The sequence below is a fragment of the Eucyclogobius newberryi genome, unplaced genomic scaffold (assembly GCF_026437365.1).
Source record: "Eucyclogobius newberryi isolate DKJ021-1_F unplaced genomic scaffold, fEucNew1.0.hap1 SCAF_3, whole genome shotgun sequence".
Classification (NCBI taxonomy): Eukaryota; Metazoa; Chordata; class Actinopteri; order Gobiiformes; family Gobiidae; genus Eucyclogobius; species Eucyclogobius newberryi.
Window position 1 is genome coordinate 10,346,989 of NW_027315945.1, and position 24,690 is coordinate 10,371,678.

At 41.3% G+C, this 24,690-nt stretch overlaps 1 protein-coding gene across 1 annotated transcript; it reads left to right on the forward strand.

Moving 5' to 3' along the window:
* The first annotated feature begins 10,169 nt into the window (after window positions 1-10,169).
* Window positions 10,170-23,982, forward strand: tlr18 (toll-like receptor 18). Its single transcript, XM_072460377.1, has 5 exons — window positions 10,170-10,243; window positions 18,274-19,275; window positions 19,997-20,814; window positions 21,595-21,959; window positions 22,896-23,982. Exons 2-5 carry the CDS (start codon window positions 18,284-18,286, stop codon window positions 23,328-23,330), a joined length of 2,610 nt encoding a protein of 869 aa, XP_072316478.1. The 5' UTR covers window positions 10,170-10,243; window positions 18,274-18,283; the 3' UTR covers window positions 23,331-23,982.
* Window positions 23,983-24,690: the final 708 nt, after the last annotated feature.

Below are 24,690 nucleotides of genomic sequence, written 5' to 3' on the forward strand. Positions count from 1 at the left end.
AGGTTGAAAATAGGCATGATATTGTGATAAAATGTGAATATATGAGTATATTTCTGTGATATATCTTATCTGCATAATAGTGATATTTTATCTGCATCATTAGTCTAAGAGAAGAACGGGTGTGTGACAAACTGCATTTGTTTGTGAAGATATCATAAAGATGGGCCAAAGAATGTTGCCCCAGGGGGGGAGTTGCACCCCCCCTTGCAGGCTTTATCTCTACGGGAAAATACCAAGTGCCTTGATGTGAGGCTGACCAATGAGAAATGTGACCCGCCTATTCCAGAATATCTAATAAAACCAACCAGCATGGGAAAAAATGGTGTGAGACGCAGGAGGATCACGTAAGCTGCTTACAACAGCTTGCGTGATCAGTCCCCGCGTTTTCTCCCATGCATGCCATACAAATGTCTGATATTTTCTGTGTCGTTTCATATTCTAAGTTGAATTGTGTTCTCAATGTGTTACGGAATAGCATCGGTGTATGTCTAATTCCATGACAGATATGTACGTACATAAAATATGTAGAGCAATAAGAAGTGAACAGTGCAGTGAGTGCAAAGTGCTTAGGCAGTGTTCATGAGTCCAACGGCAGAGGGAAAGAAACTGTTCTTGTGACGGGAGGTTCTGGTCCAGATGGACCGTAGCCTCCTGCCTGAGGGGAGTGACCTCCTGCCTGAGGGGAGTGGCCTCCTGCCTGAGGGGAGTGGCTCAAATAGTCCATGTCCAGGGTGAGAAGGGTCGGCTGTGATCCAACCTGCTCGTCCCAGAGTCCTGGAGAAGTACAGGTCCTGCAGAGATGTAAGTCCGCGGTCGATCACCTTCTCAGCAGAGCGCACAATGCGCTGTAGTCTCTGTTTGTCCCTGGCTGTGGCTCCAGCGTACCACACAGTGATGGAGGAGGTGAGGATGGACTCAATGATGGCCTTGTAGAATACACCATCATTTCCACTGGCAGCTTGGCTTTCCTCAGCTGCCGCAGGAAGTTGATGAGGGAGCTGATGGTGGGCTCCCACTTGTGGAGGGAGTCCACAAGTGGAGATGGTGGGGTCTGAGATGGTGAGGGGGGGCTGGGGGGGCTGTGACTTTCCTGAAGTCCACAATCATCTCCACTGTCTTCGGGCGTTAAACTCCAGGTTGTTACCGCTGCACCAGGACACCAGCCGGACCAATTCCCTCCTGTAGACAGACTCATCCCCGTCCGAGATGACCCCGACGAGGGTGGTGTCGTCCGCAAACTTAATTAGTTTTACAGAGTCGTGGCTGGAGGTGCAGCAGTTTGTGTACAGGGAGAAGAGCAGGGGGAAAAGTACACAGCCCTGTGGAGCTCCTGTGCTGATAGTCCGTGTGTCTGAGACATTCTTCCCCAGCCGCACACACTGCCGCCGATCCATCAGGAAGTAAGTGATCCACCTGCAGGTGGAGTCAGGCACGTTGAGCTGGGAGAGCTTGTCCTGGAGCAGAGCAGGGAGGATGTGGAATTAAAAAAAACTACAGCCACCACTGTAACACTCTGACTGACATATTTATCAAGGCAAATAAATCAGAACTTTCAAGGGGAACAATATATAAATTATATGCATTTATTAACCATTTGGACAGCTGCTCTACTGATTACACTAAAAACAAATGGGAAAAAGATTGTCATTTTTGTTTTCACAGATGAAGAATGGGGAAATACATGTACATCTCAATGGAGGACAACAAAACCACGTTTGAAAATTCAAAAAAATTAAGTTGTAGTCATCTGGACAATTAAAAATAAATAAATGAATTCGATAACATTTTGAAACCTGCAGCCAGCAAACAATAGAATTGATATGGCCCATTACAGGACTGTTAGGGTAAGAAATAGATTGGTTTAAAGAAGTGGTCCCCAAACTACGGCCCGTTGGGCCTTTCAATCCGGCCCGCCAAGCTTGTCCAAGTTATATTGAAAATTAAAAAATTAAATAAAATTTAAAAAAAATTGAATTTAGAATTTATTTTTATTTTTTTACGTAGGCTTTATTAGACAGTAGATGGAATGAGAAATAAAGGAAGGATGATGAGAGAGAGGAGGACATGCAGCAAATGTTGGAGTCGGGATTCAAACTCACGATACTGTGGCTGGCCGTTCATTTTACCTTTCGCCTGTAATGCCCACATTTCCCCAAGAGATGGCACTGTTCCCGCTAAGCTGCGCGCCTGCGCAGGTGCGCACTGCTCGCACATAGTACACTGCTCGCACTTAGTGCGCGCACAAGAAAATCTATAGTGCGCAGAAAATAAAATTCACCACAAACGGCCACCGGGGCCAATCAAGCAGGAAGCACAAGTGTTTGACACTGAAGAAGTGGTGGACAGTAGAAGACAATAAATAATTAATCATTATTTAATGCATTTGGAAAACAATTTGTACATTGAGCCTTGCATTTGTTGTTTTTGTTACAAGTTACAGGTCAAATCTTGCGTGTAATTTATAGTAATTCATTAGTTCACACAAACACACCATATTTTCCTGGCCCGGCCCCTCGGCCAAATTTTAGAACTCAATGTGGCCCTTGAGTCAAAAAGTTTGGGGACCACTGGTTTAAAGATTAATATCAGGAGGTTCCGCAAGGTGGGAAGAACTTATTTAGTTCAGAGTAGAGTAAAAAGTCTGAGTCGTCATACAAGGAACACTCCTGGACAAATAAGGGATCACATCAAAAATATGTCATGTTTTTTCAAAACGCATGACAAAAAAATTCTGTTAGAGAAACTGGTTGCCAGGAGGCTCACCATTATCACGTTTTTTGGGTCTGTACTGTAGCCCATATTGAGTTGACATCAATAAAGCCCACCAGACTTCTGGCAGCAGCCAAAAAGGCCAAAAAAATGATGGTACAAATTGCACCGACAATCAAGGACTGGACCAACATTATATTGAACAATCACAAAATGGAAAAAAAAGTTGCAAGCAATTGCAGAATCTGAGGATACATCATCTCAAAGTGGTGAATGTACCTTGTCAAGGTAAATGTCAAATGTTAAGAGATAACACAGGCATTGGGATTAATGATTGGGTTGAGGAAGTGAGGCCATGTAAATGTGCCAGATGACCATTTGTTACGCATAGATTGATCAATGAGTAAAATAATCATTAATCAGAGCTTTGTTTTGCTCTATTAAACATTTGTAATAAAGGAATGCGATTTCATGGTTGTATTTGTACAAGAAGCCAGTTTAAAGCAGACTAGTTGTAGAAGGTTAGTAGCCTGGCTAGAACGGTGCCTCACAGCCAGAAAGTGATTACAGTTTAAGGCAACAAACCAACAACGACAGACTGTAATCAAAGAAAAACATCACGCAATTTTTTGGACCATTGAAGCAACAAATAAATACATGGAATATAGTTGTTTCTGGCCCCAGGCTCGGTGAAGACAAAGACTGTGTTGATGATTGTTGCTAAGTTCCTGCAGAGTTTAGTTCACTCACACTACCAGTTGAAAACAGCGGCTTATAAGATTTCCAATAAAGGCGCTAAAATGTGAAAAACAGAACTAGCTATATATATTTCTCACTTACCTAATGCATTCAGAGCATCCAAATCCTTCACCGCAATGAGTTCATAAGCACTTTTCACAACTTTCAGAGGCCAGAGCGAGCTAACAAACATTAGCACAGCGCAGCTCCTGCTTCACAGAGAAACACTATAATTAGATGCGAGCATCACACAGTTGTCTCATTTTGTTCCTAAGAGCTGCTTTTATTTTAAATCTGTACCAAGGATAAAATAATAGCATGGGTTAAAGCAGGGGTGGCCAAACTACGGCCCGTTTGTCTTTATAATCCGGCATGCCAAGTCATATTTTTTATTTTTTTTCCGTTACATCTGTGTGCACTTGTATCCTTAATACAGATGATTTTTTTTTTTTTTTTTTAAATGATCACGGGCCGGCCCTCCTCTACTTGCCTGGATTCTAATATGGCCCTTCGAGAAAAATAATTGCCCACCCCTGGGTTAAAGGATAATAAAATGTGTGTGTCCTCTGATAAAGATGTGGAACCTTCCAACAGTAATATCTCCATGGAGATAGCCTGTCTGACGAATATGATGTGTCCTTATAGCGGCCAGTCGCACATAGGTTCAACTATGGTTATATTGCCATTTCTAACAAGCAGGAGCACATTATAAACAGTTACTTATTGTCTTTAAGTGTGATGTTCATGGTTTGGTGTATCATTTGTTTCTGTCTCTTTTCATCACCGTTGACAAGCCAGTGAGAAAACAGGAAATGATATATGTGGGCAGCAAGTGGGCCGAGTCATCATGTTGCTATCATTTTGACTACAAGGCAGTTGTCCACATCTGTGTCTGACATGGACGGACAGGGAAGTTTATATTGCTTCATCGTGTGGTGTTTCTTAACCTCTTCTTTCTCTTTTAGCATTACTGATGACTTGCAAAATCAGCTATTTCAACCCTTGTTCCTGCTGATTCAGATCATTAGTTAGCAAAATTACTAACTGAAATGAAACCGTAACCATTATTGTGTCATTATGAAACTTTACAACACGTGCTAAGATGTTAACTGCTCCACACGAGTTCACCTGTGTAGATTCAACATTTCTGCGTGGGATCAAACATGTAATGAGCTTGGACACTCACCCTGCCGCGGCTCCGGCCCTGTTGCCTCGTCCGCCCCCAAACGGGACTCCAGCTAAGGCAGAAAAACCTAAACAATTTACAGAACAGGTTAAAGATGTTGGAAGCTAAACGTGTCGAAAACAAGGATCCTCAAATACTACAGGAAATTCATTAGCAAGGACCACACAACCACAAAGATGTGCAAATAACAATTATTTACTGGGACACCCGTCGTCCCTCCCCTTGTAATATGTTTCATTAAGCACAGTCTTCTTAGAAGGGCGGGTCGAGGAAACAGAGTCAAGCGGTAACTGAGGCATTAGAGGTGGAAGCGTGATCCTAGAGCTCTATAGAGGCCACGTTAGAAATGTTGTAACTTTAAGGACTGTCTCTCCCATAAAGACATCAGCCCTATCACCTACACACACCAAACTGTACAATCTTACATAGGGATTTGTTGATATCTAATTACAAACTTGATTTACACATTTTTGAATACCAAAAAATTAGGCACATTTTTCAATAAAATTCTGCATTTCCAATACGAAAGGAGTTTTGTATGTTGTATTATCAAAAATAACCTGGCTCTATCCATCTTTCAGATTTTCCAAATGTGTGCAATGTTGGCAAATAAAATGACTCATAAAAACATTACATTCACTTTTTGGAATTATTGTTGTAAATTGACAACATTTTAAAATAAAAATTCACCTGCCGTGTCTTGCCTTAAAAGAAAAGAAGAAACATCACGTAAAAAATACAAAAGTACACCATTGTAAAGGTACTTAAAGTTTAAAGTAAAAAGTAAACACATACAGTTGATGGGACTGTGTTAAAAAAAAAAAAAAAACGATTGAATGATGGGCTTTATATTACTTCATTATATTTAGAGTAGTAAAAATGTATATGTTAATAATCAGACACGTGTTTAGATTTTCTGGTCTACAAAATAGCAATGTAAAGGCTGACAACTGCACTGTGACTGACATAATCCTTCCCCAAATCGTTTATTTACCTGCGGAGCTAAAGTCTAGTCTGTTCATGAACACACACAGCTATGATCTCACACATGTGCTCAGCAACACTCAGTTTGTTAAATCCATCAGCACCGGCGTCGTCACGTGGCCGCGCTCCTCTCACCTCCTTCTCTCCAGGTTCTTCTTCTTCTTAGGTTAATCGGCTGATATTTCTCCCAGCAGGTGGTGCGTGAGTCTGAGTCCACGCTGCAGGATAAAAAGTTTAAAAATGAAAGGAACAAAAGCGATTTAAACAAAAGATACGAGCCCGCTTTGATTATGCAGGAGTAGAAGTACAGATACCTGAAAAATCTACTTAACTAGTAACTAAGTAGGCATATTGAACACGTTTTGCAAAAGTAATTTAGCCAACTCATTTCAAACTTGAGCAAGATGTGATCAAACCCTGCACGTTGTATTATCACTTCATAAGACGCAGTGAAACACAATATTACATTTTACATTTGTTTAGGGGACGTGCACATTCTCAAACAAACAGTGGGTGGAAAAATGTGGTGGGGAAAAAAAGGCAGTCACCCGGCTCACAGACAGAAGGCCGTGTTCCCAGGAAGCTAATGAACATCATTAAATATTTGCAAATGCTGTGTCAACGCTGGGAGGAACACACTTGGCTGAATGACACTCGCGGCTGGAATATGTTTAACTTGAGCCAAACGATCAAGCTGTTTTTGATTTACAGGGATTTATTGAATTATTGTTATTCAATAGTATTTATTTATTACAAAATCAAAATGTGCTGGATTGTGACACATCTTTTCTAGATTAAAACAAAAAAAAAACTAGTGTTGTCACGATACTAATATTTTAAACAGGATTTCGATTAGGGCTGTAAGAATTTCCTGTAAAAAATGATTTGACCCTAAATGCTCACAAAAGCTCATATATTTGCACAAGTTCATTTACTCACACCTTGCAAACAGAAAAGTACCAAGTAACTGCCCCAAAAAGTGGAAAAAATGTATTATTAATTCCAAAAATCTGATGATATAAATTATATAATAACCAATAAAATAATTTGGCCGACTAAAGCTGGGGATGCACAACTACTACTACTACTACTACTACTACTACTACTACTACACAACTACTACTACTACTACTACTACTACTACTACTACTACTACACAACTACTACTACTACTACTACTACTACTACTACTACTACTACTACACAACTACTACTACTACTACTACTACTACTACTACTACTACACAACTACTACTACTACTACTACTACTACTACTACTACTACTACTACTACACAACTACTACTACTACCACTACTACTACTACTACTACTACTACTACACAACTACTACTACTACTACTACTACTACTACTACTACTACTACTACACAACTACTACTACTACTACTACTACTACTACTACTACTACTACTACACAACTACTACTACTACTACTACTACTACTACACTACTACTACTACTACTACTACTACTACTACTACTACTACTACACTACTACTACTACTACTACTACACAACTACTACTATACTACTACTACTACTACTACTACTACACAACTACTACTACTACTACTACTACTACTACTACTACTACTACTACTACTACTACTACTACTACTACACAACTACTACTACTACTACTACTACTACTACTACTACTACTACTACTACTACTACTACTACTACTACACAACTACTACTACTACTACTACTACTACTACTACTACTACTACTACTACACTACTACTACTACTACTACTACTACACAACTACTACTACTTACTACTACTACTACTACTACTACTACTACTACACTAATACTACTACACTACTACTACTACTACTACTACTACTACTACACTACTACTACTACTACTACTACTACACTACTACTACTACTACTACTACTACTACTACTACTACTACACTACTACTACTACTACTACTACTACTACACTACTACTACTACTACTACTACACTACTACTACTACTACTACTACTACTACTACTACACTACTACTACTACTACTACTACACAACTACTACTATACTACTACTACTACTACTACTACTACACAACTACTACTACTACTACTACTACTACTACTACTACTACTACTACTACTACTACTACTACTACTACACAACTACTACTACTACTACTACTACTACTACTACTACTACTACTACTACTACTACTACTACTACTACACAACTACTACTACTACTACTACTACTACTACTACTACTACTACTACTACACTACTACTACTACTACTACTACTACACAACTACTACTACTTACTACTACTACTACTACTACTACTACTACTACACTAATACTACTACACTACTACTACTACTACTACTACTACTACTACACTACTACTACTACTACTACTACTACACTACTACTACTACTACTACTACTACTACTACTACTACTACACTACTACTACTACTACTACTACTACTACACTACTACTACTACTACTACTACACTACTACTACTACTACTACTACTACTACTACTACTACTACTACACTACTACTACTACTACTACTACTACTACTACTACAACTACAGGCAGTTGTGAGAGAGTTAGAACGTTGTGGAGGGTTCACGTTACATGGATTCTGAGTGACCACAGTCTGAGGTCCACACTTAACAGTCATGTAAGAGTCTACACGAATCATTGCTCAACAAAAACATCCTTATAATCTATAATAACTAGAGAGCATAGTTTATCAATGCTTCATTTAGGCTGTTGTGTTTCCATTGGTTAAATAGTGTCATGTGACCCATGACCAACCAAAACAGTTCCAAGCTGTGGCAGTGACGCTAACTCACCCAGGATTCTGAAGTGGTAACAAAAGTGAAGAAGTTGGATGTTTCCAAAGGCAGACGCGAGCTGCACGAGAGAAGGGGGAAAAGAGGAGTGAACCACGCAGTGAGTGAAACAGTTTGTTTGTCCGTGTTTCAGCTCTGGTTGTACAGCTTTACAGTAGTGTGTGAGCTCGTTCTGTTTTAAGTTCTGATAAAGCTCAAATTCTAAAAGTCTAAAACTGTTCAGGAAAGGTTAACATTTCAAATCATTGGCATAAAGCAGAGAAAACATCTAGGGAGAAGCAGGAACTAATCTATTACAGATCTGAGCCCCAGTGAGAGTGTTTGGGACGAGCCGGAGGAGGCTTTGTGCAGTGGTCACTCTCACATCATCAATACAAGATCAACTGGCTGGAAATAATGCAACACTGGGTGGAAATCAAACTTTTCATATTGCAACCTGCCAGGCTGTTTTCCAGCCAAACTAGGACGCAGTGATGTGTCACCCACAGACAAGAATTCTACACAGTCAAGTTATGACAGTGCCAAGTGGCATCACCTTAACCAGTCAGTCAAGACAACATGAAACACTTTGTCATTCTATTGAAATGTGCTTAGTATACTGTCCATGGAGCTATTAGCATACTGTCACACAGAACTGAAATGTTATTTATAAATACAAATATTTCACTGCTACACAATACTCCATTTCTTTCCTATTACATATGATGATTTAAGGTGCAGGACTGACTGGGTGCGTTCACACTTTAGTCCTGATTTTGACTAAGCCGTGGTCTAGTCCAGGTTTGTGTGGAAGTGTGAAGGCAACCTTAGAGCCAAAGTTTATTGATCCACAAAGGAAATTAGCTTAGAATACAGTTCTTATTAGCAAAAGGCATATATAATGGTAATACAAATGTAAATCACAACAGTAGCAAAATAGCAAATATTGAAGTTCAATAAGGATACAAATATACATTTGCATTGGTATCTGATGTATCACATATTGGTATCACTTCAAATTAATTTCCAAATCATGTTGGGGGTTTTTCTACCAATTTCCAAATCACCACTGGACAAAAATGTCTCCTCTAAAGTACATAGTTAAAAAAAAAAAATAGGTGTTTTATTTTGAACTCAAAACAGTCAAATATCTTGTGGTGGTGTGACTAACACTTTTTTCAAACTTTGTCCTGTTGATAAGGGTTAAAAAGGGGTTGGCAAAAGATAAATTACATATTTAGATCTACTTTAAATATATATATGCATGATATATGTTTGAAGGGTAATACTGCAATCCAAAAGGTGTCCTGTGGTGTGACAGGAACAATCCCATTTAAAAAGACATAGACCAGAGGGAGCTCATGTGTCATTTATAAAAGAGTTGTAATGTGCACCAGTTTGTGCACCGAGTGTACAATTCTAATTGTTAAAAAAAAAAAAAGTTGAATACTAACCGCATGTTAGTACGCATGCTGATTTGTTTTTTTACACCCTCAAATGCAACCATGCAGGTAAAACTAAATATATCCATGATGGAAAAAATACCAATGTCAATCTTAAACAGCAGTTTAAAGCAGCATATGACCCCATAATCTGGATTGACCCAGCCTGACAACTTCTGAATTCTTGAGGAATGCAGAGACAGAGTGAAAGGAAAGGGAGGGAGGGAGGGAGGGAGGAATGGCATGTGCTACAAAACCATCCAGGGCACGCACATGAGCACCACAAACAGAAACCCACATCACTCATGACAACAACAAACCTGTTCAATAAGGTAAGTCACAATCTTTTTGTTTCTCTATATCACAGATACACGTTGGTATATAAACGTGTGGTTGTATCACGGGTTACTCTTCCGCCAGTGCAAACAGAAACGAATAGGTGCATGCCAAAGTTAGACAGCCTGAAGGAAGCTCACTTTCCCCGTAATGTCTCTTGAGAAATACTTTCGACGCAGGGAAAAAACAGTCAATGGGAGGAAGATATCAGAAACATATTAGCCAAGCTTGTTTTACAAAGGGAAAGTGGAGGAAGAAAAAAGGATGGTCGGTGCTACTACTACTACTACTACTACTTCCAAATTCCATGGTGATTTTACCTTTAGATTGCTATTTGCAATCCAAACTGCGCACAAACAACTGAAGTACTAATATACTGACATTTCAGGTAAAAGTCAAATAGTATTTTATAAGGCTGAGCAAAATAATATGTCTGTTTGCCGTAACCCAACCGACCCGGTATGAAACTAGCCGACTGAAAAAAAAATATCAGCATTTTGTTGAAAAAAATATCAAAATCTTTTATTTATCAATTATTTCGCCGACTCAACGACCGGTCTTTCCTAAACCGGCGTGTCGAATATTTTTATCACGCTGGTTAACCTATCTTACACCCCAAAGGACTGATAATGCACTGCGCAACACGTGCGTCAACAAATTCGGTCCCCCACATGCGTCTGTAATAAAACAGAGCGCACTTAAGTATCGTTTTACATTTTACAAGTTGGTTTGCCTCTGTCGGCGCCACTTCAGTGTCCATAGTATATGTCACGCTCTATCACGGTGCATTCTGGGACACGCCCAGTAGCGTCATCACAACAAACATGGCGGCGCCCGTGTCCCCCACATGTTCGCTACCAAAATAAAGGATAACGGCGTACAAAAGGTCGATTGAAATATCTTAAAATCGTGAGATTTAGTCTCCCGATCGGGTTGATCGAGAAGTTTTCCGTCATTGACTGTTGTAGCCTGACCCCTGGACTGTTGAAGCCTGACCCCTGGACTGTTGAAGCCTGACCCCTGGACTGTTGAAGCCTGACCCCTGGACTGTTGAAGCCTGACCCCTGGACTGTTGTAGCCTGACCCCTGGACTGTTGAAGCCTGACCCCTGGACTGTTGAAGCCTGACCCCTGGACTGTTGTAGCCTGACCCCTGGACTGTTGAAGCCTGACCCCTGGACTGTTGAAGCCTGACCCCTGGACTGTTGAAGCCTGACCCCTGGACTGTTGTAGCCTGACCCCTGGACTGTTGTAGCCTGACCCCTGGACTGTTGTAGCCTGACCCCTGGACTGTTGAAGCCTGACCCCTGGACTGTTGAAGCCTGACCCCTGGACTGTTGAAGCCTGACCCCTGGACTGTTGTAGCCTGACCCCTGGACTGTTGTAGCCTGACCCCTGGACTGTTGTAGCCTGACCCCTGGACTGTTGTAGCCTGACCCCTGGACTGTTGAAGCCTGACCCCTGGACTGTTGAAGCCTGACCCCTGGACTGTTGAAGCCTGACCCCTGGACTGTTGTAGCCTGACCCCTGGACTGTTGTAGCCTGACCCCTGGACTGTTGAAGCCTGACCCCTGGACTGTTGAAGCCTGACCCCTGGACTGTTGAAGCCTGACCCCTGGACTGTTGAAGCCTGACCCCTGGACTGTTGTAGCCTGACCCCTGGACTGTTGTAGCCTGACCCCTGGACTGTTGAAGCCTGACCCCTGGACTGTTGAAGCCTGACCCCTGGACTGTTGAAGCTTGACCCCTGGACTGTTGTAGCCTGACCCCTGGACTGTTGTAGCCTGACCCCTGGACTGTTGAAGCCTGACCCCTGGACTGTTGAAGCCTGACCCCTGGACTGTTGGAAGCCTGACCCCTGGACTGTTGAAGCCTGACCCCTGGACTGTTGTAGCCTGACCCCTGGACTGTTGAAGCCTGACCCCTGGACTGTTGAAGCCTGACCCCTGGACTGTTGTAGCCTGACCCCTGGACTGTTGTAGCCTGACCCCTGGACTGTTGAAGCCTGACCCCTGGACTGTTGAAGCCTGACCCCTGGACTGTTGTAGCCTGACCCCTGGACTGTTGAAGCCTGACCCCTGGACTGTTGTAGCCTGACCCCTGGACTGTTGTAGCCTGACCCCTGGACTGTTGTAGCCTGACCCCTGGACTGTTGAAGCCTGACCCCTGGACTGTTGAAGCCTGACCCCTGGACTGTTGAAGCTTGACCCCTGGACTGTTGTAGCCTGACCCCTGGACTGTTGTAGCCTGACCCCTGGACTGTTGAAGCCTGACCCCTGGACTGTTGAAGCCTGACCCCTGGACTGTTGAAGCCTGACCCCTGGACTGTTGAAGCCTGACCCCTGGACTGTTGAAGCCTGACCCCTGGACTGTTGGAAGCCTGACCCCTGGACTGTTGAAGCCTGACCCCTGGACTGTTGGAAGCCTGACCCCTGGACTGTTGGAAGCCTGACCCCTGGCGGTCACTCCGAGTCAAAAAATGGCAAAATTTGAATCTTTTTTTTTGCCTTCAAAGTAAAAAAAATAAGAATTTGCCTACCGTGGTTACAGCAAACAGACAATTTGTTTGGGGCAGCCTAACCGGCAGTCCAGAGTCCCTCGAGTTTCTTTCATAACTGCCGTCACTTGTTGTTTTGTCATAGAATTCATGACAAAACATAAAACCTGATCTGTTACATTTTGTGCGCATGAGTTTTTGGGAGTGTCTAACTTAACAGTTTTAATAATAATTAAAATAACAATAATAAAAAATGCCTGCTATAAAGCCAAAGATACTGAGCTTTTCTTATGAAGGGATGAACATCAAGTATCAGTGCTAACACCGATATGGGCCAATATGCAGGATTTTTTCATATAATGATTTCAATTTGTTTCGTAAAAAGTCCTGGATATGTTGTGCTGGTCCAGTCTCTGTGTGTCATGTGTCATTCCCAGTCTGTCCTCGGTGCATTAGATGTGTTTTTTTTTTAAACAGACTCACGAGTTAAAGCCCCAGTACGCAACCTTTTAGCAAAAAACTTATAAAAGCATGTTTTTCTCAGATTTAATGTTTTTATTGCACTGAAAAATGGTGAGAAAAATAATATTCCACAGTGTGTCCTAAAACGTAAGAATGTTCAGAAACCACAAGCAACTTTCCACCTCCAGAAAGTTACATATTGTTTATTTAATATTGTTTCTTTTAGCTTTCAGTTTAAATGTCATCAGAATGTTCAAAATGCTGCAGGCAAAATGAAGAAAACATTATACAATTAACATTTTTAATGGAAATACAATCAAAATGCTAATGATTTATAGTTGCTGTAACAAAAAAATTAAAAAAATTGGATTCCCAGGGTAGAAATGTAAGTTAGTTTGCTTTACAACAAAAAAGGTCTGACAAAATACTATTAACTAAAAAAAAAGCACATTTAAATATCTGTAGATAAAATTAAAAACTATTGTGGGCACCACAACTTCAGGTGGCAGTTGAAGCTACACAGTCATTTTCAAAGAATTTATTCACAAACAACAGCTTGACTAATTTGTTGATAAAGTTATTGATCTATAGATAAGAGAGCGACATTGTAATGCCCCGAAACACCAAATCTTCTGCAAAATGTGTGGGAAAGATTCTAGCCTGCACAAATAGCACAGATTATGCACATTTAGCACATTTAACTTAACGTCCATTTTTTGTCATGACGTAGAGTAAAATGCGCAGCCTCAGAAAGTACAGTATATTGTAAAACTGAAAGTACAGTATATTGTAAAACTGAAAGTACAGTATATTGTAAAACTGAAAGTACAGTATATTGTTAAACTGAAAGTACAGTATATTGTAAAACCTGTTTGTAGGGCTGGGCGATATGACAAACAAATGAATAAAGTTTAGCTATTTATCGTATCGTCTTTTCCCAAAAATGTCTTTCACTCTTGTTGAACATAAACAAGACCAACGATGTTTAATCAATGCCACTGAACACAAATATAACCTCCAAAGTCTTAACTCTTGCTTTCACTGACACAGGATTGGCTGTGGGCCTTTTGATATAAAGACCAAAGCAAATTATTCACAATTTGAAATGGATTCAAATAACTGCCCAACCCAAAAGGGTTGAAATCTCTGTCTGCGTCTAATTTTCTGTCGATTGTGAACTTGAATTAATGCTGGTGTGCTGTTTGTGCAGGCTAGTGGTTCATTTCTGTGACAGCAAAACCCATGAATGATGATAAACTCATCGAGGTGAAGAATTAGGACGCTGGGAATGTGTTAAGAAACTGAGGAATAGCTTTGGATTGTGACTCGACCCAAGAGTTAAACTTTATAACTACTATTTATTTGTATTTTTAAAGGATTTTCTGGCCCGTAAGACATCATCAAACAGTGTAGTGTGAAATGGGGAAGAAGAGCAGGAAGGACAGTCAGTAAAACGATGAGCCGAGGATCAATGTCACAACGAGTAAATCGAGTCAGTGCCAAGGTATGGAATAGTCAGCTGCTTTGGTTTAAATCACAGATGCTTACAGTGGTGTGAAGTGTTTTCCCCCTTCCTTATTTATTTTTCTTCTCTTTATTTGCATGTTTGTCACACGTTAATGTTTCAGGTCATCAAACAAGTTGCTGCAAACGCTTGATTGCAGTTGTTGCTAATTAGGATTGCCATTATTAGGTTTAAGGGACAATTACTTTTTTCACAGAGAGCCATGCAGGTTTGGATTTTGTTTCCCCTTGATAATAAAAACCTTGTGTTTCCTTGTGTTGTCTTTGACTAATAGTCAAATTTGTTGATGTTTAGGTGAGACAAACGTGCGGAAAAAAAAAAGAAATCAGGAAAGGGGCCCATTTTCACACCATTGGTAAAGCTGGCTGGTAAGATCTGCCCCACTCTCATGTGCGCAGCCTCTAGTAAATTCGTAAATTCCTATAAGAAAAAGCATCAGGTATAAATACTTGTTCATTCCTCAGTTTATTAAATGAATAAACAACATGGACTGTCATGTGTCATGACTTGTACATTGTTTATGTAATCTATGCTAATCAACACATCACTGTATATTCCAGACAACAGACATATACTGTATGGTGCATGTTTGGACCTAGTAACAGGTGTAACAGGTATAAACCACATTCTGTCATTCATCACACTCTCTTCCCTACGTCATCATGCACCAGTCAATGAATGTGCGTCGTATTTGCCCAGCAGTCGCTAGAGAGTGGCAAACAGCACCTGGGCTGATATTTGTGTTGAGTCCCAGGCTCTGAACACGCTCCAATGGGGCACTTCAGAGAGAGGCGTCCTGAGCCTGCTGTTTACACGCTACACGCAAACACAGCTGCTACCATCCACTGCTGCTCAGCGCACGGCCTGTCCCACTGCGTCTGCAACTGTTCTGGGATTTTCAACCTTGGCTCGTGACTTGAGAGGGCTGCAATGTATCGAAACAGCAAAAAAGGAATAGATAAAAGAACTTTTGAGTAGTTTATAAAGGTGCACAATGTAACTTTTCTGGTGGAGGATTAGCTTTTCATGTGAATCTAATCATTACTTTGTTTGGTGGGATATTAACTGTGGTAAGAGTTTATCGTAATTAGTCATGAAGCAGTTGTAAAAACAAAAGAACAAAAAAAGGTGAAAATGGCAGGAAGTAGTGCTGAGCTCTAAAAATTACTCCCTCTATATACAGTATGTCATCATCAATACATTTTTAAAATGAAAGTTACGCACAAAGAATTTATTATGCTGACAGTTTAAATATGAATTTAAGAAAATGAAGGTGCAGTCATATATTTTGTCAGATGATTGTGTAAATTAGACAAGCTTTGGACCTCTCCTAGGGCGGCAGTAGCTCAGTGGTGGTCTTCTGATCCAAAGGTCGGTGGTTGTCAGATCTACTGGCCCACAGTTGGCGGTGCGATTACGGCTGCCTCAGGTGAATACTGCCGTTGTGTCCATGGGCAAGACACTTAACCCGATTAGCCCCCAGTGTCTGCGGACATCTGGTTCTTTTATATAAAGTGCCTTGACGATAGAATAGTACAAATGATTTTACCTTGTTTACAGCATGCATCCTCAGAGGTCAGATGTCAGATCATTAGAGCTGAATATCCATGTCATTAATTTGCTTCCAAATTCTTTAGGTGCAGATTCTGGCCTCTTACACACTGGCACACATTTTTATTGTAATATGCCCAGTGTTTGACTGCAAATACATTGAGAAACAGTGACTCCAACTCACTTAAGTTTAACATCTGATAGGCCTACGGCAAGACGGTAAGGTAAACTTTTTAAGTAAAAATAAACATTTTCTTTCTATTTAAATTGAATGCAAACTAAGGCAAAAACAGACGGATGACATTTGCTGGCTCTTTAAATAATGAAAACCTTTCGCCAATTCCGTAAAAGACTAATACTGGGGAATGACACTCAGGATCAGCTTTATTGACAATGAGTGGACAGTAACAAGCATAAAATAAAAATATAGCCGCAAGCGGCAATGATCGGCCCTCGCCACGCCGCCGCTGCCACGCCGCAAGAGGAGGGGGCGCTAACGCGCCCCAATTGTCCTTTTATTACGCCTACTGCTGAATCTGTGACGCTGTCACATCTTCTCCCCTTTGTTTTACCATCAAAAAGCAATTTTATTTTGAATTCTTGGCAAAATGTGCGGCTTTAGTCTAAAGTGTAAACATGTTCTGGCGATTTCCCCATTGGAATAACATGGAAGGTTTCGGTCATCGTTACGGCAACGCCATAACAATTATGACATGGGTCTCATTTACTTTTTTGATGGGGATGCCAAAATTGAGTTGTGTGTCAAATTTCATATAATTTCGCAAAACTAAATATTTAACCTCCATATAAAATCTGTAGGGGGCGCTGTGGCTCCAAATTAATTTATTTCACTTCAAGTAGGTTTAGGGCAAAGAGTTTAACAACTGATTCTAATTTGACGCAATTCGGACTTTATCTGCGCAAACGGCAGAAATGTTAAATTTGGGAGATTTCTGAAATTCTAGCTACAGTTTGGGGTCATTTCCCATCTCTCAATGCATTTTTGGTACATTTGGGGGCGCTGACGCGCCAATTTTTTTTATTTTAGAAAAGGGAAATAGCCAGAATGTAGAGAGGCACGATTTTTAGAGGTGTGCAAATTTTTGTGACTTTTTGTCAATGTTCACAGGGTGAAAAATAGGGGGGTTGGTCCCGAGAAGAAAGAAAGAAAGAAAGAAAGAAGAAGAAAGAATAGTATTCCGATGCGAAAACAATGTTTCCCATTTTTCAAATATCATAAACTATACATTTTCGGAAAGCTCTCGCGCTTTCCTACCTCATGGTGTGGGTCCCTGGTCACTGACGGGTACTTTCGTTAATTTTGAGTGGGCTCCGCCCACTTTGTGTTTTTGGCCCTCTAAACAGTAATAATGTTCAATTTTTGCATTACATGCTTATATGCACGGAACATGCAAGAGATGGGGAACGTATTCGTGAGGTACTTAGCGCAAATGAGTGCTTTATATGGGGATGACGACCGCTTCGCGGTCGTCATCTCAATGTAAAGTGCTCGTTTAGTGCGCACTTTTGCACGGGCTTCGCCCGTTTACAACGGTAATGTTCCATTTTCCTACTACTAATTAGTATGCACGGGCGTGCATGAGTGGAGGAGTGCGTTAGTGAGTGTTTGGAAGTGGGCGAGCGCCTCGCGCTCGATTTCGTGCGCACTACGTGCGCACTTTTGCAGCCGTGCTTCGCACGGCCTTACGAGATTAATAGGCCTCTCGCCAACTTGTGGCGCTCGGGCCTAATAAAGTACAATCAATATTTTAGTAGTCAGATTTTAAACTTTATCTAAATGCAGGGTGCACCCATATTGGATTTTATTGGATACGTTGGAATGCTGAAAATCCAAATTCCTGGACTGCAGCGTTAGCTCTACGTGTATCATATCTGTTGCCCCTTTCCAACCAGTCAAACTAAGGAAAACTTAGAAAGAGGTACATAAATGATCCATTTGAATACATTTTTATATTGTGTGTTTCTTTCCAGATCCATCAAGATGATCTGGAGACTCTTTCCTCTCTGCGCTCTGTTTTCTGGAACAAAACCATCTCCTGCTCTGACTCCGACCTCCTTCCCGGGGGCCAGCTCCACTGTAGCCACCTGCCTCATCTCTAACTCAGGGCGCTCTGCTGACTGCGCAGGGAGACAACTCGACTCTGTTCCCTGGCACCACCTTCCGACCACTCTGGAGACGATAGACCTTTCGTACAACAAACTCACCGCTATATACGCCAAGGACTTTTCTCAATTTACCACCCTTCGCGTCCTTGTATTGTCCTACAACAACATATCACACATTGATAAAAACGCCTTCAAGCACAACACGCTGCTTGATAATCTTAATATTTTTAATAACTCCCTTGAGGAAATCCCTGCCACAGCACTACAGCCACTCTCTAACTTGAAAAATCTGTTTCTGTCAAACAATCTCTACAAACATGCTATGCTAGCAGATAGCTTTTCCAACTTCGCCAAACTCAGAGTCTTGTCGTTAGGTGGCCCTTTGGTATTTGGGCTCAGTAGGGGAGATTTTGAACCCCTTAGGAATATTTCACTTCAAACTTTTGCAATAAAATGTTCTTCAAATCTTAGCTATTATGAACGTGGCAGTTTGCAAGTCATCCAAACCAAGCAAATGGGTTTCGACATGGCTTTAGACAAAAGGCCAAATGCCCTGCTTGATATGCTCGGCGATCTCGCAAACAAGACCTTCACCGATCTACAGTTCCGCAACTTGTTTGAGTTCACTTACTACACAGGGAAAGAGGATATTTTCAGAGGCTTAGAAAATGTCACGGCACACAGACTCATCTTCTACAGAGGGAAGTTTAATGAGAATCTATTGAGGATGCTACTGCTGAACCTCCAGAGAACGCCAGTAAAAAGACTGAGGCTGCAGTACATCGACTTCGCCCGGTCGCCTTCATTTTCCGACAGTGGAGCGGAGTCCAGCATCACAGACCTCAAACTAGACAATCTGGATCTCTGGTAAGTATTGTCAATTGTGTCTACTAAAGTATTTTGTTATTGTCGTAGTCAATGTTATATTTTTGCTTACTAAAACAGAATAAAAGGTAAATAAAACATAAATGAATGAAAGAAAGGGACAAATGGAAACCAGATCCCAGTTCCGCTTTTTAGATCATAAACAAACTCACCATCCAGTCTTATGAAGCACTGCGATATCATTTATCAAAGTTATACTACACAAATATTTTTTTTATTGATGTGCATTTTAAAACAAACAAAAATAGTTTGTATCAAAAGACTAAAACTATTTTTTAGTTTAGTAATTTCAAATTGCTGGTAAGTAATTGCTAAGTATTTTCTTTTTGAAAGGCCCATTCATTACATTTTTTAATAGCAACTGGACAATTATTGTTTTTTGCCTTTAACCTCTTTCTGTGGGTAGAACATTTAAGGTGACCAACTCTATGGAAGGCTTTTTGACCCAATCAGAACATGTGTGCATTGTATCCTCCAATGCCTCTGGAGCAACAACTCACAAGCAACTCCCAGTACAAAACCTAGGGAGCCCTGTAGGTTCTCCTAGTAAGAACAAGTACTAGGTTAGAAGATCATTTTTAGGGTGATTGGGGAAATACTGATCTGGCTCTAGAGATGGCAAGTGCTGGGTGGCTGAGACTAAAGTATTAAAAGTAGTATTCATGTTGTTGTTTTTTTAAGTACTATTTTGTTTGTGTTTCAGGTACATAAGCAACCCAGACATTCTACGGTTCGACTGGCGCTTTACCTGGCTGAGCAAAATCAAAGAGCTGTCCATCCAGTACGTGTACCTGAACTCTGCTCCGTGTGACGCCTGGCTCGAGATGAGAGCCGTGCAAACGCTGGACGTCTCCAACAACCGGCTGAAGAACGACTACATCTACAACCGCCGCTGTGTATACAAAGGAACCCTGCCCAACCTCCGAACCTTCAACCTCACCAATAATGAGCTCACCAGCCTCAGAGACCTCTCAGCGCTGACGAGATATTTTGACCAACTGGATATCTTGGACGTTAGCAACAACCAACTGGGCTCTGCTGCGGACAGTTCTGCTTGCGTTTGGCAGCAAAATATCACTCGCTTCATCGCTCACCATAATGAGTTCGTCAGTGAGGCCTTGCTTTGCCTGCCGACCACTGTGGAGTACCTGGATCTCTCGTACTGCAACCTGGACGAGCTGGACATGGGGTTCTTTGAGAAAGCTACAAATCTCAAAGAACTGCTCCTAAGTGGCAACAAAATCAAATATATTCCACCAAACTGGAAAAGCCCGTCTTTACAGTCGCTGGAATTAGATGGGAATTCTTTTGGTGTAATTACAATAGACTCCTTCCAAGAGATGCCTCTGCTGTCGTCTCTCAAAGCGGGGAACAACCCTTACCAATGCACGTGCGAGCTCAATACGTTTGTTGTGGCTACAATATCGAAAGAAAAGATCAACTTGACGGACTGGCCATGGAACTACCACTGTTACCACCCCCAGCCACTGCTCAACACACTCATCTCCAAGTATTTTCCAGGTAGGGATGTAACATGTAGCAATTATTATGAACATTAACATTCAAATTGGAATGATAAGGCCTTACAATCCTTTTAAAATCCTCTCAAAGCACAACATTATTCACTCCACACTGCCCGCTTGACCAGCAAGCAAAACTCACACACCCCGTTCATACAAAGCCCAAAGATACAGTAAAAACATCCAGTTGGTCCAGTGCTGACCAATTTCACATTTGTTACTCACAATAAGACCACAAACATACGACACAGGTCTAGAGAAATTATGTATTTTCAGTCAGAAGTGACAGAAAACCACAGAAACCAAAGTTTGAAAAGATGTGCTTTCTGTTCCACTTAAGAAAAGGAACTAGCACTGAAATGTCACTCAGATATTGAAGGACACTTTTCAATTTGGTGTTTTATAAGCAGCGTAATAGGGCTGCAACTAACAAATTTTGTTGTTACATTATTGATTATTCTTTGTTTATTTAGATTGTGAAAGGTTTATGAATGGTATTTTTACTAAAATAACTTGTCATTTTGATGTGATTATTGCCCTCTCAGCACAATTGTCTAGATTTGATTGGTAAATTAGTTGACAATTATTTCAGTAACTGATTAGTTTCAATGAATGATTTACTTGTTTTGATCCCTCTAAAAACAACCTAACCTAAAAACATATATTTATTTTTTGCAGATAAAGATTGACTTTAATTTCAAACACTGTGACCTCTTATATTCTGATCTATTCAGAGCTATTCTACAATCTTAATGAAAGGTCTTGATATCTTTGCTCCCAGGGCGTGTGGCGTGTGACATCAGACTGGTCATCCTCATCTGTGTGGCCACTACTGCAGTGGTTATTATTGTGCTGATGGTCGTTTGTTACATCTTTGACCTCCCGTGGTACACCAAAGCCACCTACCAGATCATCAGAGCCAAATACAGGGCGTACCAGGAGACCACGTCTGGGGAAGTGAGCGTGTTCATGTACCACGCCTTCATCTCCTACAGCCACTCGGACGCAGACTGGGTGAGGGAGCAGCTGCTGCCTGCACTGGAGCACGGCAGGAACCCGTACCGCCTGTGCATCCACGAGAGGGACTTCATGCCCGGCAAGTGGATCATCGACAACATCATAGAGAACATCGAAAACAGTCGCAAGGTAGAAGCGTTGTCCATTTAAAAAAAAAAAGCAAACTGGAAGGAATTAAGTAATAAGGATTGAGACGTAACATTTTATTTAATAATTTCATAATGCTCTTGATTGTTTAAGAAAACACACTGCGGATGGGCAGTATGTTTTTGAATGTTGCCTAAATGTAGAGTAATTTGATATAATTTCAAATAAGGCAAATTGCATTCAAGTATTTAGAAGCATGAGGCAGACACTGAGGGTGCACTTCAATTTTCAGCTCCACCACTAGAGGGTACCATTATCTAAACATTGGTAAACTCACAAGGTCTTTGGGACTGATTTTGATATTTCCTTCTGCTCATATCCTGAAGTGTAGATCTGTAGAAGGTGTGCCCATTTCCGAGTAAAGAATTACAACCTGAATTAAAGAACCAAAATTAAAACTATTATTATAATTCTGACTACAGACATCAACTGTTGAGTTTTCCTTGTGTTAAATTATTGAAATAAACTAAAGTAAATGTCATAATGGAAGTTAAAATGTGATTTCAGGTGTCAGTATTTTATTATTTGTATGAATATATATGCCTTACACTTGTCTAAATAATAATGACACATTCTAAATAAACAGTAACTGCCTATGATAGCATAAGTTAATATGAGGCTGAAATCCTCGCAGGTTTACATGTAAACTAACACTTTGTTTCTTTATGCTTTGAGGCAGTGCCTGGTGACTCACGACAGTCAGACAGTTCAGCTGTCATAGTAAAGCTAACGTGCTAATAACACACTTCCTACTTTGCGAGGATTCAAATGCTCTATAATTAGATGTAGACACCACACAGCCATCTTATTTTAACCCTTGGAGCAGTTTTTATAATAAATTGGAATTTTATAACATGAAAGAAAAAAAAATAGTACAGCCCTTTCAACTGTTCTAACTGGCATGTTTTCTGCCTTTAGGTCATCTTTGTGCTGTCGCGGAGCTTTGTCAACAGCGAGTGGTGTAACTATGAGCTGTACTTCGCTCAGCAGCGAGCCATGGGAAAGTCTTTCAATGACGTGATCCTGGTGGTGAAGGAGCCCATCGACCCCGGCTCTCTGCCCAACAAGTACTGCAAGCTCAGGAAGATGTTGCGCACCAAGACGTACCTGGAGTGGCCCCAGCTGGTGAGCCAGCAGAGCTTCTTCTGGGCCCAGCTCCGTAGCGTGCTGGGGAGGCCTTCCCTCCTCAGGTCCAGGAGTTTAAGCGTGAGGAGTCGGGTGCACTCTGAGGAGACCCATCCGCTGGACAATTATAGTAACAAACTTAGTGTTGCGGTTGTGGGCGAGCCTGGAAGTGCAGTACAGCAGAAAAGTGAAGAAGAAGTCAATCAGAGTCAACTTCCTGTGCCCTAGGAGCCACAGTTGTCCTGGGGTAGAAACAAATGAGGCAAAATTCTCACCTTAGGTGACACTCACCTCAAGGATGTATTCCCTGACCCAGTCTTTTGTTTCAGACGTGCTCCCACTTTAAAGGACCAACTAGTAAGGGGTCACTTACCTCCCATCCAAACTTCCACTTGGTTAGACCTCCCCAAAGGAACTTTTCCATGTGGTAACTGCAACCACTGCACAAACATTGACACGTGCACTTCGTTTCAAGACCGGACAGGAAAGATCTACCACCTAAAGAACTATGCCAACTGCTGTTGCGTGGTCTATAAACTGGAATGTGAGTGTGGCTGTTCTTATATTGGCAGAACAAAAAGGAGACTCAAAACAGACTTTCAGAACACAAACGTGCCATACGGAAAAGTGACCCTCAGAACCCCATGGCCGTTCACTTCCAATTTGCTGGCCACACAAATATTAACAAACTAAGAGTAATGATTATTGAATCTGTTCCAAAACCAGTGCGAAACCTTTTGGATTGTGAACTTAAAAGCCACTGATTTTCCAGGCGTAAATGATGACATTGACTTCTCTCCTTTTCTTTAACCCTGATGAACACAAACTTTAACATTGTTAAGAGGATGCCCACCTGGAGGGGACACACCCATCTGAACGAATCTGAATGTATCTGTGCAAATGGTTAGGTACAATTGCCTTCAGTTAGCCCAATTACCAATTGAATACATCTTGCTGGTCTAAACTGACTGTTGCTTCTCAGTCAAGTGGTTGTTCGCTGCAAAACATGTTGGCATAATTTATTTCTGTCACCTGCAGAATAGTTCACTCCACTGTCACAATCGTTCAGGCACATCATCCATATTATCCATATTACAGTATATACCATGAAAAAGATCATGGTATATACTGTAATATGGATCTCTTGGATCATCGGCTTCATTTTTTCAGGTGCAACTAGAACTTTACAAATCAAGGGGGAGTTTCGCACATCCGATCACAATCACTCAGTAATTTTAGTCAGCTGACAGGTGCTATCCAGAATTATAAATGATTCCATCAAACATCTAGGGCTTGACAAAGTTCAGTACAGTTGACGAGTATGAACATGGAAGCACCAAACGAGCAAGGGCAACTGCCTGTTCGCGGAAGAGGAGGAAGAAGAAGAAGAAGAAGAAGAGGAAGAGGAGCAAGGGTGCGTGGTGGTGGTGGTGGTGGAGTAGGGGGAAGAGGCCGAAGAGGACGAAGATAACCAGTACCAGATGAAAATCGGGCTACTCTTGTCGACCATGTGGTCAACCGTGGCCTCACAATGTCAGAGGCAGGTCGTAGAGTTCAGCCTCATGTGCCACGCTCTTCAGTGTCCTCG

What these genes read in the sequence shown, in the direction of transcription:
- tlr18 (XM_072460377.1), top strand. Translation starts at nt 18,284, where the DNA reads ATGATCTGGAGACTCTTTCCTCTCTGCGCTCTGTTTTCTGGAACAAAA. An exon ending in CATCTCCAAGTATTTTCCAG is followed by an intron (nt 20,815 to 21,594) that starts GTAGGGATGTAA and finishes CTTTGCTCCCAG; the next exon opens with GGCGTGTGGCGTGTGACATC. An exon ending in ACATCGAAAACAGTCGCAAG is followed by an intron (nt 21,960 to 22,895) that starts GTAGAAGCGTTG and finishes TTCTGCCTTTAG; the next exon opens with GTCATCTTTGTGCTGTCGCG.